Source organism: Mauremys reevesii, linkage group 7, assembly GCF_016161935.1.
Source record: "Mauremys reevesii isolate NIE-2019 linkage group 7, ASM1616193v1, whole genome shotgun sequence".
NCBI lineage: Eukaryota > Metazoa > Chordata > Testudines > Geoemydidae > Mauremys > Mauremys reevesii.
The window spans coordinates 9,329,564-9,346,807 of record NC_052629.1 but is presented as its reverse complement, the minus strand read 5'-3'; the positions used below and the strand labels follow the sequence as shown (position 1 = coordinate 9,346,807).

General features: G+C 44.0%; 1 protein-coding gene across 8 annotated transcripts in view; it reads right to left on the bottom strand.

Moving 5' to 3' along the window:
- Nucleotides 1–419: 419 nt before the first annotated feature.
- Nucleotides 420–17,244, bottom strand: part of RBM20 (RNA binding motif protein 20) — a 163,430-nt gene continuing 146,605 nt past the window's right edge. For all 8 annotated transcript variants that reach the window (XM_039481670.1, XM_039481676.1, XM_039481672.1 and 5 more), the window contains 4 exons: nucleotides 12,973–13,633; nucleotides 11,665–11,784; nucleotides 10,651–10,772; nucleotides 420–4,582 (listed from right to left, as the gene is read on the bottom strand). In XM_039481670.1, the coding sequence (XP_039337604.1) occupies nucleotides 4,472–4,582; nucleotides 10,651–10,772; nucleotides 11,665–11,784; nucleotides 12,973–13,633 (1,014 nt within the window). In that variant the 3' untranslated portion in view covers nucleotides 420–4,471. The remainder of the gene's footprint in view (nucleotides 4,583–10,650; nucleotides 10,773–11,664; nucleotides 11,785–12,972; nucleotides 13,634–17,244) is intronic.

The following is a 17,244-nucleotide window of genomic DNA, read 5'->3' as shown; positions in this document are numbered from 1 at the left end:
GGAGAGGGGAGTATGATCAACCAAAATGACCCGGCAGGAGAGCCAGGGAGAAGACCATGTCATGAAAGCCAAGGAAGGAGATGTCAAGCAGGTGAGTCTAATCAACACAGTAGATGGGACAAGCAGGATGTAGGTGAATTAGATGCCTTGAGAGTTGGCTAGAAAGAGATCAGAACAGTTTCAGAAAGTGTGGCAGGGAATCCAGGATGGAGGTGGAAGAGAGGAATTCAAGAGGAAACAGCTGTAGATAGCTCACTCAGTAAGTCTGGAGGTGAAGTGTAGGAAGGGAGTTGGAGGGGCAGTAGGTGGGTAAGGAATGGCTTCAATCATAATTACAAAGAACCAAATTCTGAGAGGTGCCAATCTCCCTGTAAGTTATTGTGAAAACATTGGCACAACTACCAGCCATTATTTATGCTCTAAAATTCTCTTTATTAAAATCCTTTTTAAGAAACAACCTGAAACACTTTGCAATCAGTTGCACAGATCAATTAATACTGGTGACACCACCTACATAACTCAACAAGTTCTAACAAATTCCAGTTGTTTTACAAGGCAAAACTTAAATTAACAAGATTCTATAAGCTCAATAAATAGTATGTCTGGTCCAGTTCAAGTATAATTAAACAAATCACAGCCTTAATAGAGAATAGAAAAACCCTGAATATAACCAGCCTGACACTAATTTAGTGTTCAAGCCAATATTAAAATGTATTAAGTCTTATGGGGCTAATGTTTAGATTTTTTTTAAAATTTTTAATCTTGAAGAAAGCAAGTTGCATTGTGACATTAAAGACTATTTGAGATCAGCAGATAAAAACATGTTCACTGTTCAGAAAGGCTGCAGCCTTTGTGAAATCTTTGGTTGAGACATGTTGAAATGATTCATAAATATCATGGAAGCTCTTCTTTAAATAATAATAAATAATTTTTTTGGCTAGACTTGAGACTGCCTTGCTATACATATATTAATCCGAAATGTAAATTGTTGAAGAACTATGCTGACTAGAAAAATACTACATCTTAGATTTTAAATATAGCAAGTCAAAAGAGAAACAGCACATTTTACAGCAGTTGAAAGAGGCAAATAGCTCCCTGTACAGGTGCATTGCCGCTCAGCAGAATAGGTATTCGAGTGATGTCTAGGGGTTAAATGCCTGCCGGCATTGCCTCTATGGGCTGTTTTCATGGAAAGACATTATATTTCAGGTCTCTAATTACGTTGGGCTGAAAGTTGATTGCACAGATTGTTAGACTGAATGCTAAGACTTGGAGGTTCTTTTCAACTGCTTTTGAATATAGGGATTTTGCAAAATAAAATAAAATTCTCAGGACTACAGCTGCCTTTTTGGCCACATTCACGTGCTGTTATGTCAGTAGTTAGTCCTTAGGGGCCAGATTTTAAAATCCCTCCTGAAAATGCCTGGATTTGATCACAGTTGTATGCTTGTGCACATGCAGATGCCTTTCTGGAGGGTCTAAACATTTGGCCCTGCACCCCAAATACAGTAATTAGCCCAGCATCACCCCTTGGGTTCTGCCAGTGGAACCCGGGTTTGCAGGCTGTCAGAGGCGGAAACTCCACATGGAAAGGGGTGCCCCCACTTTTGCAGGGGGGGATTAGGACCAGCCAGCACAAGCAAGGTGATCCTGGCTGGCTGAGAGTTGTGCTGACTCAGCACAGATCCTGGGCTGCCCGTCAAGCCTCCAACCTTTGGAGCCCTGGCTGGAAACTGAAGCACTCTGCCTCAGGAAAGATCTCTGGGGAGGGGGCTGTAGGATACCACTACCAACCCACAGCACAGACCTATTCTGCACTTCTGATGCAACTGGCCCTGCGAGCACAAGGTGAAATATGCAAGGGGTGCAGCACAGGAGTGAATCTGGGCCTTAGCGTTTAATATTTTGTGGGTAATCAGTTGAATCGCTCATTTAAGTCTGACCATGAGCCCAAGGGCAAACACAGAAGCTAGGTTTCATGGTTTTACTACTGCTGCCCAGAATGGTTTCACTGTCATCTTCTACTCCCTCCCATTTGTTTGCATCCACCTGTTGTCTCTCACCTTGAACTCTGATTGTAAGCTCTTTGGGGTTTGGGAAAGTTTTTGTTACAGTGCTTAGAACAATGGGGCTGGAACCTCTCGGAGCTACTGAAATACAAATGGATAATAATAATACTCTTCGTACTTGAGTTTGGCTGGAGATAAGTTGCTAGAGATGTGGGGATTTGGGGCATTATCAACCCCACCTCCCATCCACTTTAAGCGTAACCAGGTAATCTAAAAATCTACTACCACAGTGGTGAGTGCTCCAGTTCTGGAACAGTCTGAGATATAAAAATCAGATGCTTGCATCTGGGGTGATTCCCCTCCCCACTCATATCGTGTTATAAGGCAATGCGACTAATTCTTCACATTCAGTGTATGCATCACTGCCCTAACAGCTATGCCTTGGTCAGTAACTACAGAATATTTACTTCCCTTTTCATGATTTTACATCTTGCAATAAAAATGTTGGCCTAACAAATCTCATCAAAATGTAATAAGAAATCTTGTAGAGAGAAGAATTTGCTTTTCAAGATTTTTTGTTTCAATTGATTGAGGAATAAAAGCCATGTTTTAAATAAAGATGGGCCCAAATCCTGTCACACCTGAAATCTGGTGATGCTCAGATCTATGCCTAAATATTGTGTCTTTCCTTCTTTCTCTCTGATGCACCAAGCCAGACCTGGAATCCACAGAATCCCTGAACTTTGGAGAAAAATGAATCCAAGATTTGCAGCTTGCACCCACCTCCGGTTGAAATAAATGGAATGCCTGCACCATCTAATTGAAAGGGAACTTGCCAAACAACAAAATGCAGCCAGGAGATATGATACTGAGCTGAAACCATTTTCAGAGAAAGAAGAATATGGCTGCTGGTGCAGGTGATATGGAACAGGTTTTTTGGTGGGAGCAGTTTTGGCAGATTGGCCATTTTGCATTATTTTGCAACATTAATGTTGTTCTCTGTGATGGATAAGCCATTCTGGGGAAAAATTATTTACTGTGCACAAAGTCCTATTGTATTAAGTGAAACACCTAATGCCAGAGATTTCAGTGGCCTTTAATATGGTCAATATCAGAGCTGGGCAAAGAATGGGAAAAAAAATCTGTAAATTCTCCCATTCTCCATTTTTCAACCAAATTTCAAACATTTCAAAAATTTTCCTACCACTTGCCTGGAGACATGGTTTGTGGTGCATTTCGTAAAAGCATAATTCCAGGATCAAATCTGGCAGCAGTTTTAGTATATATTCACTTTGCTACACAAAGCCCATTGAAATTAACCAGAAATCTAAACAGTGCATTTCAATGGGACTTTACATTATATTAAGCAACAACTCTGAGTATAAACAATGCCATATAATAATATTTATAGTTGCTGGTGCATCCTGTGTTCTCACTGCAGCATTCTGTGAACAGTTGCTGCACTTGCCATAAAAATTCAGGGGAATGAATACAAAAACTGTTAAAACAACATTAAGAGTCTGGCTTATTTCGATAAAGACCAGGAAATTCAAGATGGCCAAGATTAGAAAAACATGGTTTAAACCCTCCCCCCGTCCCCCACAATGAGAATGGATAAAGAATTCTACAAGTTACATAAGCGAAACATCTAGCAGTTATAAAGCTTCTTGTGCGACTTTAATCTAAGACACCAAGTGGACACACTTTTAGAATTTTCCCAAGGAATATTTCCAAACACAGAAATTACCAAAGAGCATCCAGCCCACAGGATATAAAGCACTGGAGAATGAAGGCAAATAACTTTCAGCCTGAACTGTTCTGCCTGTATTGGATTTCAATTGTACGTTCCTAGAGATGGGGCTGTGACTTCCTCCATCTTTGTACAACATCTAGTACATGGACAATACTCAAAAATTTAAAAATGATGATGATTATCATCACCAAGCTCTAGGTGCACATATCCTGAGGCCACTGGGGTTTACCTTATGCCATCTAACAGTTAGCACTAGCACAATGGCTGTAGGTCTCTTAAACAAGGCCTGTTGTTCACTATACTAATGAGTGAAGTGACTTAAAATATATTCATGTTAAAAGCTTCATTCAGGACATTTCTTTTCAGATCATTTCCACTGGAGGATGCTAAGTTCTTCTAAATACTCAGCCTGACCTACTGTATGGCATCTGAGAATCCCTGAGAATTCTGGGTTAGTATAGGAAGCCGCTCCCAACACACAGCCTGAGAAAGAATAGCTGCGCTTGTTACAGATACGCCAGGACTGCTTCCCCGTGGGAAACTATTTCAGGCATTATGGTTTTTAATGGCACCCTGGGCACAGATGCATAGAATATGCTGTTTATTGTGCTTTCCTTCCTCCTGCACAGTGCGAATTGATCACCACATCATGTAGCTCAACAATGAAATATCAGCATTCACTCATTTACAACTCTTCTAGTTGAGCGCATCATAGCTTTTTCTTCTCAAAGTGGGGAACAATCCCAGCAACGTCCTGTGGCAGATTGCAGTCTTCTTCATTCATTTTCAGACTCTCTTCTGCAAGTTGGGATAGATACTTCTGTGACCAAAGGAAAACCAGAGGTGGCATTAGCAAGACTGATAATACTCAGTACAGAGTGCTTTATAGCTTCAAAGCACTGTCACTAGCCCGTAACAACCCTGGGAGATAGAACCCACAGACATTCTGTCTACGCTAAGGAAATTTAAACTGGTGTATCTGTATTAATGTAGATCCCCCAGATCAAATTCCCTTAATGCTGACAAGACCAGGGAGGTTAAGCGACTTGCTCAATGCCACCCAGGAAGTCAGTGGCAGAACCAGGAGGACTACAGTTCAGGATATCCTGGCTCCCAGTCCCATGCTCAATCCACTAGACCCTTTCTCCTGGCAAATAGAAGCTGATTGCTCAGTTCTGCTCTCACATTGGGGTAAATCAGCAGTAATGCTGCAGAAGTGAACAGAATTACACTGGTATCAAAGTGGTGTGATTGCAGGCAGACATAGTTCCTGATATGACTTAAAACATACGTTACATTTGCAAAGCGTCTGACTTAGACACATACCTTTTGATGTATATAAACCTATTTCTTTTAAGTGGAAGGAAAAGTGAAGCCAACAATCATCACTGACAGAATTTAACAATCTTGCTGGAGTATTTGCCTGTACTGACTTGTTTTATTATGATGGAGTTCAAGTGCCTTAAATATCAATAATATAGTGCGATCCTAAAATCTATTAGCAGCCAGTAAAGCTGCTGACTTACTGGCAATGCCCTTGGGTGGCAGAGGTGCACACAAAATGGAAGGTGGAATGACATGGGCATGAGAGAGGCATGCAAAAATTTTATACTCAAATTCAACCCAGGTGAATGGCATGAGAGGCAGAAGGGAACAAAACTTCCTCATCACAAGTAAATGTGGTCAGAATCAAGGGTTTTATTAAAGATATATATATATATATATATATATATATATAATCACACTCACACACATGAGTAACTAATCTGAGTGTTATTAGAGACCATAAATCTAACAAACGGTAAAATGTTCCTCTCTGTGGATCCTGGCCCAGCAAATGCCAGTTACTCAAACTCTTGAAACAGATTAATTAGCACCATCAGCTAATGCAGCTACGTAGAGCTGCAATGAGAAATCACATACATCTCTAGCTACGAACAACTGCTCTGGTCTAGGACTGGTCATTTAAAAACACTGCTCCAGGGAGGAAAAACAGAATCTTCATGGCAACTCCGCAGCAGGCACTCTATCGCCTGCTTTGTGTCTCTCCTTTCAGTGGTGCCTGTGTGTGACCTGCTGTTGCACTGTCTATACAGTACACCGCATAAACTCACAATGTGCAGGGCAGGATTAACCCTTTGTGGGCCCTGGAGCCCGCCCAAAGGCCCCGCCCCTGCACTCCTCCCCAAGGCCCTGCCCCTGCTTTCCACCCATGCTCCGCTCCGAGGTCCCGCCCCTGCTTGGCCTCTTTCCCGCCAGGCCCCACCCATCGCTCACACGAGGGGTGTGTGGAGAGGAGTGAGGTGGGGAGGGGGTGGAGAGGGGCCAAGCATGGAGGGATTGAAGAGGTGCAAGCGGGGAATGGGAAGGGTGCGGAGAGGAATGATTGGGGGTGGGGCTTCAGGGGGAAGAGGCCAAGTGGGGTCGTGGCTTTGGGGGGTGGCCACAGTCCAGGTGACAGGGCATCTTCTGAGTGTGGGCCCAGCACTATTGTAAACTCAGTACTGACAATGTGGTCTTCCTTTTCTAGAGAAAGGGCAAAACTCTCTATGTTTCATGTGTATAGCTTAGCAGGAGGTGACTCAAAACTATTCTTCAGCTTCCAGAGGCAACCTTCCCCCTCCCCTTTTTTTTTTTTTTTTTTTGAGGGGAAGGGGTAGTGGCTGGTCCATTTTTAAACCTCAAACGTTGCCTGCCAAGATCCTTAAGGTCAGAAGGGACCATTATGATCGTCTAGTCTGACCTCCTGCACAACACAGGCCACAGAATCTCACCCACTCACTCCTGTATCAAACCCCTAACCTACATCTGAACTATTGAAGTCCTCAAATTGTAGTTTTAAGACTTCAAGGCGCAGAGGAAGGCGAAAACCCCCCAGGGCCTCTGCCGATCTGTCCTGGAGGAAAATTCCTTCCCAACCCCAAATATGGCGAACAGCTAAACCCTGAGCATGTGGGCAAGACTCACCAGCAAGACACTCGGGAAAGAATTCTCTGTAGTAACTCAGATCCCACCCCATCTAACATCCCATCAAAAGCCATTGGGCATATTTGCCGCTAATAGTCAAAGACCAATTAATTGCCAAAATTAGGCTATCCCATCATATCATCCCCTCCATAAATTTATCAAGCTTAATCTTGAAGCCAGGTATGTCTTTTGCCTCCAGTGCTCTCCTTGGAAGGCTGTTCTAGAACTTCACTCCTCTGATGGTTAGAAACCTTCATCTAATTTCAAGTCTAAACTTCCTGATGGCCAGTTTATATCCATTTGTTCTTGTGTCCACATTGGTACTGAGCTTAAATAATTCCTCTCCCTCCCTGGTATTTATTCCTCTGATGTATTCATAGAGAGCAATCATATCTCCCCTCAGCCTTCTTTTGGTTAGGCTAAACAAGCCAAGCTCTTTGAGTCTCCTTTCATAAGGCAGGTTTTCCATTCCTCGGATCATCCCAGTAGCCCTTCTCTGTACCTGTTTCAGTTTGAATTCATCCTTCTTAAACATGGGAGACCAGAATTGCCCACAGTATTTGAGATGAGGTCTCACCAGTGCCTTGTATAATGGTACTAACACCTCCTTATCTCTACTGGAAATACCTCGCCTGATGCATCCCAAGACCGCATTAGCTTTTTTCATGGCCATATCACATTGGCGGCTCATAGACATCCTCTGATCAACCAATACTCCGAGGTCCTTCTCTTCCTCTGTTACTTCCAACTGATGCATCCCAAGTTTATAACAAAAATTCTTGTTATTAATCCCTAAATGCATGACCTTGCTCTTTTCACTATGAAATTTCATCCTATTACTATTACTCCCATTTACAAGGTCATCCAGATCTTCCTGTATGATATCCCAGTCCTTCTCTGTATTAGCAACACCTCCCAGCTTTGTGTCATCTGCAAACTTTATCAGCACATTCCCACTTTTTGTGCCAAGGTCAGTAATAAAAAGATTAAATAAGATTGTTCCCAAAACCAATCCCTGAGTAACTACACTAGTAACCTCCCTCCAGCCTGACCGTTCACCTTTCAGTACGACCTGTTGTAGTCTCCCCTTTAACCAGTTCCTTATCCACCTTTCAATTTTCATATTGATCCCCATCTTTTCCAATTTAACTAATAATTCCCCATGTGGAACCATATCAAATGCCTTACTGAAATCAAGGTAAATTAGATCCACTGCGTTTCCTTCGTCTAAAAAAATCTGTTACCTTCTCAAAGAAGGAGATCAGGTTGGTTTGGCCTCTTTTGTAAAACCATGTTGTATTTTGTCCCAATTACCATTGACCTCAATGCCCTTAACTACTTTCTCCTTCAACATTTTTCCAAGACCTTGCATACAGGAGCACCGCCAGCTTTTTTCCGCCCTAGGCTGCAGAAGGTCCCGCCCCTGAAATGCCACCCCTGACAGAGGCAGCGGAAGGTCCTGCCCCCGAAATGTTGACAACGACCAGGGAGGCCGAAGATCCGGCCGCCGCGGTCGGCGCCCCCCAAATGTTAGTGTCCTAGGCAACTGCGTAGGTCGCCTAATGGGTTGTGCCGGCCCTGCTTGCATACTACAGATGTCAAACTAACAGGCCTATAGTTACTCGGATCACTTTTTTTTTTCCTTTCTTAAAAATAGGAACTATGTTAGCAATTCTCCAGTCATACAGTACAACCTCTGAGTTTACAGATTCATTAAAAATTCTTGCTAATGGGCTTGCAATTTCATGTGCCAGTTCCTTTAATATTCTTGGATGAAGATTATCTGGGCCCCCTGATTTAGTCCCATTAAGCTGTTCGAGTTTGGCTTCTACCTCAGATAAGGTAATATCTACCTCCATATCCTGATTCCCATTTGTCATCCTACCATTATCCCTAAGCTCCTCATTAGCCTCATTAAAGACTGAGGCAAAGTATTTGTTTAGATATTGGGCCATGCCTAAATTATCCTTAACCTCCACTCCATCCTCAGTGTTTAGCGGTCCCACTTCTTTTTTCTTCTTATTTATATGGCTATAGAACCTTTTACTATTGGTTTTAATACCCTTTGCAAGGTCCAACTCTACATGGCTTTTGGCCTCTCTCACTTTATCCCTACATATTCTGACCTCAATAAGGTAGCTTTCCCATCTTCCACTCCTTGTAGGCTTTCTGCTTTTTCTTAATCACCTCTCTGAGATGCTTGCTCATCCAGCTTGGTCTACAATTCCTGCCTATGAATTTTTTCCCCTTTCTTGGGATGCAGGCTTCTGATAGTTTCTGCAACTTTGACTTGAAGTAATTCCAGGCCTCCTCTGCCTTTAGATCCACAAGTTCTTCAGCCCAATACGCTTCCCTAATTTTCTGAATTTTTTTAAGTTAGCCCTTTTGAAATAAAAAACCCTAGTCACAGATCTATTTTTGTTTATCCTTCCATTTAGTTTAAACTGAATTAGCTCATGATCGCTCGAACCAAGGTTGTCCCCTACAACCATTTCTTCTATGAGGTCCTCACTACTCACCAAAACCAAATCTAAAATGGCATCCCATCTTGTTGGTTCAGCAACTACTTGGTGAAGGAATCCATCAGCTATCTCATCCAGAAAAATCTGAGCCCTATTATTATTACTAGCACTTGTCCTCCAGTCTATATCTGGGAAGTTAAAGTCTCTGATGATCAAACAATTCCCATTAGTATTTACTTCATTAAAAACATTAAAGAGGTCTCCATCCATATTGAATTCAGATCCTGGTGGTCTATAGCACACCCCAAGCATAGGTGTCAACTTTCCCCAGTGCCGGTGGGTGCTTACGCCCCCCTAGCCCTGCCCTAACTCCACCCTTTCCCCACCCCTGCCCCGCCCCCCATTCCAACCCCATCCCCAAAGTCCTGCCCCAATTCCACCCCCTCCCTGCTCCTATTGGACCCTTCCCCAAATCCCTGCCCCATCCCCGTCTCTTCCCTGAGTGCGCTGCATTCTCCCTCCTTCCCCCTCCCTCCCAGCCACGCAAAACAGCTGTTTTGCGGTGCAAGCGCTGGGAGCTAGGGGGAAAAAGTGGGCACCTGGCGTGTTCAGGGGAGGAGGCGGAGCGGAGGCGGAGGTGTGGGTTGGGTTTGGTTTGGTTTATTTTTGGATATGCCAATGATCTTAGTGCAATATTGTCTAATGTGTGCTTTTATATTTGGAAAAATACCTAGAGCAATGGGTGAGGATTTAAAAGTAAATCTAAATAAATACACAGGACATGGCATTCTTCTTCACTGCCTTCTAGCAATTGTTATGTAGCATTGTGCTGCACTGTTGGACAGCTGCCATGTTCCACACGAGAGATGGCTGCATTTCAGTGGCCTATGAAGCCATCCTCAGATCATTTATGTATCATACACATAATGCTTTGAAATTCCTCAAGTTGAAACATACTGTAGAGACATAAATTGGCACAGAAATAAAATTATACACATTCTAAAAGGGTAACAAATTTAGCTGCCATGAAATTAAGAAATCACTAGTGGTGGCAGGCTCTGTGCAATCTGTCCCAGAAAGAACTGCCTATGCACTTCAGTCCTCACCTGAAACACCGCTACTATCCCCTAATTTTGGGACTCTTAAGAAGAGAGACTCAACTGGGCCAAATTATGTGCTAGTATTTTTGTGATGTGGCCTTCTCACCTCATTTCACTTGTGAGCCATGATTTAAGCACAGGGATCAGAGGTGACAGGCTAGTGTGCTGGCTGTCAGCGCTGCACAAACCATTTGATTTCTATACATTTGTCAGCTTAAAAGATTTAACACTGTCCATTTCCATGCCACTGAATTCTGTGCGTACCATGAAAGTCCGTTTTATAGCACCAGAAAGTTTTACTCAGTCTGACCCATTCGTTAGTAGAAGCAGGACTAAAACTAATTACATGTGTGTTTTACCTGAAGATTTTTGTAGTGAACAGTACTTCTGCAGTGGCTTATCTTAGCTGTCTCTTCATTCGTGTAGAAAAGTCCACAAAGCTTGCAGTAAAACCCAGTTCTGGGCACCACAAATTCCACACCTACCAAACAATTTTGAATCACATTAACATGGTTTACTTTCAAAGAGAAAAATATAATTTAGCTCAATGATAAAGAAACAAAGGCTAATCCCAGATCTACTACTTTCAAGTTCACCCTGAAAGGACATCAAATTCTGTAACACTGACGAATGATGGCGAAAAATTACAATTTAAAACATCATGTACTGCAAATACACATTGTATATATTCTCATAGGTATTATATGTATTATACATTATCTCAGATAATATATGCATGTATATTTATTGAGAATACATGATGATATACCACAAAGTATAGTGGTATAGTCCCAGAATTTACTAGGGGCAAAAGTCACAACTGAGTTATATAGGTCATTCCTAGCGAGTGCCAATAATAGCCTTATATTAGATCACACCACACTGTATTCTGTATGTTCATGATCTATGGTTGTGTAGTGTAATCGATCCATTCGGGGCTAATCACTCTAATTTTTCATGTCACATGCTTAGAAGCTCCTTACTGTACAGAGAACTCACATGAGAGATCTCTCTGCCCTCAAGATTTCCTTGGCACTGAGCAATGCTTCTACCAAAGCCCAGATAATTTCCTTATGAATGTGTCAGTCCCCCTATGTTTTAGACCTTGGAATCCAATGGCAGTTATTTCAGCTGTTCAGTGTCATTAATGAATGCATAGTCCATTTATCTGGAATAATAATCAATAATCTGGAATAAAAATCTCAGTTGTTTCAACATTTAACCACGTGTTACTTACTGTTTCTTTTGATTCTCCTTGCATTCGTTCTGAGAAACAAATACGATAAGTAGCCTTAAAGTGACACCTTGTTGTACATTCAAGGTATTGCAATGGACAGTGTCATGCGGAGAGAGACCTAAATGTTTAGACATACCTAGAGGAATGCTAAGTTCAGTGAAAACATCCTCTTGTTCCCAGGATGGTGAAGAATGGGGTCTTTTAGATTTCACCTCGGAGAATTCAGGAGATTTCATTTCCAGGTACCTAGGATTTACTTAACAAAGGAATAAATGCATTGAATGGTATATTTCCATCCAATCTGGTTGCTTAATACAGTACAGCTGCCAATAGCTAACCAATAAGAAACACCACACACACAGTAACTACATTTTTTTTTATCTAGAGACACTTGCATGTTCATTCTGCTCTTCTGTTTATATTTTAAACTTTTCCATTTTGGTAATTGCCCACTTTCATTAGAGAGAGTGTGTTAAAACTGGAGCTATACTTTATGCATGCCTCAGTATTACAGGATACTGACAAACACTATTCTTCTATATTTATATGTTAAATCAGTGCAGGCAGCAGATTTAATGCATGGGAAATATTGTGTTGATTTACTGGGAAGGATTAAGGCTGGTAAGAAAGATATCCTTCCTCCCCATTCCAGACATGTGAATTGCTTATATATTATATATAAAATACAGAGCCACTCAAAATCCCAAATCACTACAGCATTACAACAGAGATGCAGGATTAAGAATAAAGGGCTTGATTCTGATTCTGCAGTTCTTCCAGACACTGCTGTCCTTACTCAGATATTTTTCCTGACAGCTAAAGCTTTTAATAGGCAGGTATGATTAATCTTACCCTCTGAAAATATTCTCTGGCTTTGTGTTACCATGTGCCTTGCCACGTCAGGTTATATTAGAGGAAACATATAAGAAATAACGGTACTTGGTTAGTACCCACCCAAGTCCCCACACAAAGTCACGTGCTTGCATGAACAGGGACAGAGAACATCTACAAACTATTTTCATCTTTTTGTATAGTGGGTAAGAAACACTCATCCTGAGTTTCTTATGTTGGTGGGAGCCACATAGATATAAAAGATCCCTCGGTTATTTGTTGACCTGCAGGAACTGTAGTTTTTCTCATTGACCATTCAAAGTACTTAGCAGGGGGCTGCAAGAGTTCAGCTCAACTCACGTGAACCCAGATGTGACTGTTACAGCTGATTATTGCAAGTTGGTTATCGTATTTCCTTTACACCATTTGACTAAAAGCCTTTAATGGATTAACAAGGCTCTCATGGCAGCAGGGCTATTTTACTGAGCTGCTCCTAGGAAAATCTTGACACTATTAGCAACATTTATTCTTGTTAGCAGCAGATTAAAATCTAATGCATCTTGCACAGATAGAAGCTCTCCACCAGCAAAAAAGAAAACACAGAAGTAGTTACCCCGGGTCTCTTGACACTCTTGGCTTCCACGCGTTGTTTCTTCACTGGAGTTTTTTACAAGCATTTCCATGACTTCTCTACTCTCTGTTTCTTGTGATCCCATCTGCTTATAATGATCCATAAAAGTGTCAGAGAGCTGGTGAGTCTCTCCTTTCATTTGATCAGAAGGTATCTGTCCATCCTCCAGCTTTATGTGAATATCAGAGCTCTCCTCTATTTTTCCTTCCTTTTTGTGGTAATTAGAATCCCTAAGAGCTCTGTCTTCTTGTGATTCATCTGGCTTCTGTTCAGTGTCCAGATTTAGGCTTGATGCTTCGGTAACTGCATCATCATCATCATCTTCTGGACAGCCACCGGAAGCAGCTATGCTTTCCTTTGCTGATCTGAAGCTCGTTTCTGGAGCTTCCGGGGCAGATTCGCCTTCACACCTGTTTATCTGGCTATGGTCATTTTCCAGTTCTAATGTGCTAGTTACATACTGATGCATTTCTGAGCATGCTTTGTCTTTTGGATCAACTGGAACAATTTCTTCAAGTTCAGTTATATCTGGCTCCATAATAAAGTCGTCTTCTCCCACTTCATCCACTGTGACCAGTTCTTCCATGTTAGCTGGATACCAGGCCTCGCCTTCCATCTCACTTCCACTTTCCCAGTCTCGCTCCTGCAGCAAAGAGGGAAATGAGTTGGGAAAGATGTCATAGTTATACATCATCAATATTAGGGAATGGGCTTTGGCGTAGTGATCACAAGTGATGCTTTGGACTGGCCATCCCTCATCTCCTGGCCATCCCTCATGTCCTACCATGTCCACAATTCCTAGGAATGGTACACTGTGGTACCATGTTTGATTTACTCTGTGTATGTGTAGGGGGGTGTATATGTAATCCACGTGCTAATAGGGTGATATTTCTTTAGAGAGAAGCGGGAGAGGAGTGAGTTGTGTCTGGGTCATTCTTGCTAGGCAGATGCCCAATTAGCACTCCACACCCAGAAGTTTCTGGAATTGGGTGTGGTAGCTGGACTCATAGACTCCACTGAGGACAAGTAATCAAGGCAGCTTCTTTACAAAAGGACATGTGACCTGCTGGGAGCAGCTTAGCCATGGCAGCAGAAAGCAGGCTGGTTTCCCTTAACTCTGAAGCACTGTACAGCAGGTTAGGAATATTGTTAACTTTCCAACACTGGGAAGCCCTGGCCATGTTAGAAAGAGGAAACTGGGAGGGGAAACTAATGTCTTTCATTTTAGTTACACACCTTGAGTGTGATTTGATTTTAGCCAAACCATTTTAGTTCAATTGTCTTTACCAGTTCGGTTCAGCAACTTTTTTCTTATTTAAATGGGATGATGGGGAAAGTCGTCTATATCTGGCTATTCTCCGTTTTGTATTTTTCTTGTAATAGGGTTATTGATTTATATACTTAATACCGATTGGCTGATTAATTAGCTAGCTAGCTGAGTGATTCCATAGTCCAGTAGAGGAGGAGAACGTCTGCTTGGGTTCCAGTTGGAGATTTCTACAAGCAAGGGGAGGGATGATATTGCAACAGAGCTTTCGGCTTAGCAGACTGTATGGAGCCGATGAACAAAGACTCTAGTTGAGACAGGTAAACTCAGCCTAAGCTGTTGGAACTCTGAGTTACTTCTCACTGTGTGTTTGTGGGGACCGAGCTGTTTAGATCTAATTTGTTTCTTTTGTTTATATTTATGTATAATTGTGAAGCTAGTGTATGTGAATTCTGAAGTAGCCTTATTAGATAGTAGAAATTAAGCTATTATTATTATTATTGTTTCTTGATTATTATAAGATTGTATGAAGTTGGTACTTAAGAATTAAGTTCATTCCCTTTGTTCTTTTTGGACGTGATTGTGGGGAATCCTTGCTGAAAGTCCTCCATGACTGAACTCTGGATCTGCATGTGCTTTTCTATAGGAGTTGTGTTTAACCACTAAGAGAGTTCCCCCACGGTTACATATTGTGACAAAGTTCCTCCTTTGCCTTTGTGTGTCCTGCGCTTATTGGCAGATTTGCTCACCTCAGTGATCTTCCCCACAGTCTGGGTCAACTTCTCCTGTGTCTGATCAGGAGTTGGGAGCTTTGGGGGGAACCCAGGCCCACCCTCTACTCCAGGTTCCAGCCCAGGGCTCTGTGGATCACAGCTGTCTATAGTGCCTCCTGGTACAGCTGCACGACAGCTACAACTCCCTGGGCTACTTCCCCATGGCCTCCTCCAAACACCTTCTTTATCCTCACCACAGGACCTTCCTCCTGGTGTCTGATAACGCTTGTACTCCTCAGTCCTCCAGCAGCACTCACTCTCACTCTCAGCTCCTTGCGCCTCTTGCTCCCAGCTCCTCACACGCACTTCCCCCCCTCCCCCCGCCTGACTGGAGTGAGCTCCTTTTTAAACCCAGGTGCCCTGATTAGCCTGCCTTGATTGGCTGCAGGTGATCTAATCAGCCTGTGCCTTAATTGGTTCTAGCAGGTTCCTGATTACTCTAGTGCAGCCCCTGCTCTGGTCACTCAGGGAACAGAAAACTCCTCATCCAGTGACCAGTATATTTGCCCTCTACCAGACTCCTGTACCCCACTGGTTTGGGTCTGTTACAATATACACAGAACACTTTACAATAGCCATATAAATGCTTCAAGCACTGCACTTCTTTGGGGATATTTTGTAACTCTCTGGGTTGCTGAAATCTCCCCATCTCACTCTTACGTTAATTACCACCATGTGAGCAGTGCCACAACTGCCCAGAAATCCACAACCTGTTGTACCTAATTCTTTGAATAAGTGTTTCTTCAGGCTCAGAGGAAATTCACTTACCTACCCCTCTGGGGACATAGGAGCCTTGCCAGCAGAGATTGCTGGGGGAATGTGCTGAATTTGTCCACTCCTCATCATCACCATGACCAACCTCTCCCCAACCAACCCAGTCATTTTTTTGCCTGGCTGCACACTACCTCAAGCTGCTACAGAGAAAGGAAACTTGTGGCTACCTACTGCAGTCACTTCCTTCCACATGGACCCTCTGCCAGAGACTCTGCTGGCAGAAGCTGGCTTAGACCTTGAAGGAAGTTAGCCTTTAGAGTTACACTAAGCTTTTAATCTCCTGGAATACTAGATAAATGCCAAATAAAACCGCAGGATGGTACGAATTATAAACTCAGTATCCGACAGTGGCGCTTCATTCCAAAACATTAGCACTGGCTTTCAGAAGTGCACATACAGTAACTCCTCACTTAACATTGTAGTTATGTTCCTGAAAAATGCAACTTTAAGTGAAATGATGTTAAGTGAATCCAATTTCCCCATAAGAATTAATGTAAATGGTGGGGAGTTAGGTTCCAGGGCATCTTCTCCTACTCTGCAAGCATCAGGGACGGGGGGCTCAACCCTCAGCCCACCCACTCCACCCCTTCCCCCAAGCCTCCACCCTTGACCCACCTCTTCTCTCCCTCCACCTCCTCCCCCTTTACTTCGCACACTGTGTCCTGGCTCCTCCCTCTCTCTCCCTCCCTCCCTCCCAAACGTTGCAAGCAGGGGCGGCTCTACAAATCACGCTGCCCCAAGCAGCGCGGAGCGCTGCGCCGCTTCCCCCCCCCCCCCGGGTCCCCTCTTCCCTCCGCTTCGGCTTCCTGGGGGGGCAGGCGGCCGCGCCCTCGGGCCCGGGCCGCCGGCAGGAGGTCGGGCCGGCCGGCTGGGGACCCGGGGCTGCGCGCCGCGCCGCCTCGGGCGGGCGGGAAAGCCGGACCCGAAGACGGGACTCCTGGCGCAGGTCGCTCGTCCGCTGCCCGTGCCGCCGACCTAGGCGCAGGCATGCTGCATGGAGCTCCACCATGCCAAATGCCGCCCCCTCCCGCCCTGCCCGCTGCCCCCGCCTGCCGCTGCTGCCCTGGTTGCAAGCCAGCTGATTGCTGCGTTCGGGAGGGGGGGCACACCGAGTCCTCGCTCCTCCCCTCTCTCTCCAGCCTGGGGCAGCCAGCTGGCTTGCGGCATTTAGGAGGGAGGGGGAGGAGCGAGGACTTGGTGCAGGCTCCCCCTCCCTCCCCCCCGCCTCCTGCCCAGGGCAATCAGCTGGCTTCTGGCATTCGGGAGGCAGGGGAGGGAGGGGGAACCTGTGCGCCCAGTCCTTGCTCCTCCCCCCTCCCTCCAAAATGCCGCAAGCCAGCTGATTGCTGCGGGCAGGAGGCGGGGGGAGGATGGGGAAGGTGCTGATCTGTGGGGTCTGTTGGTGGGCAGGAGGCACTAGGAGGAGGCGTAGGGAGGCTG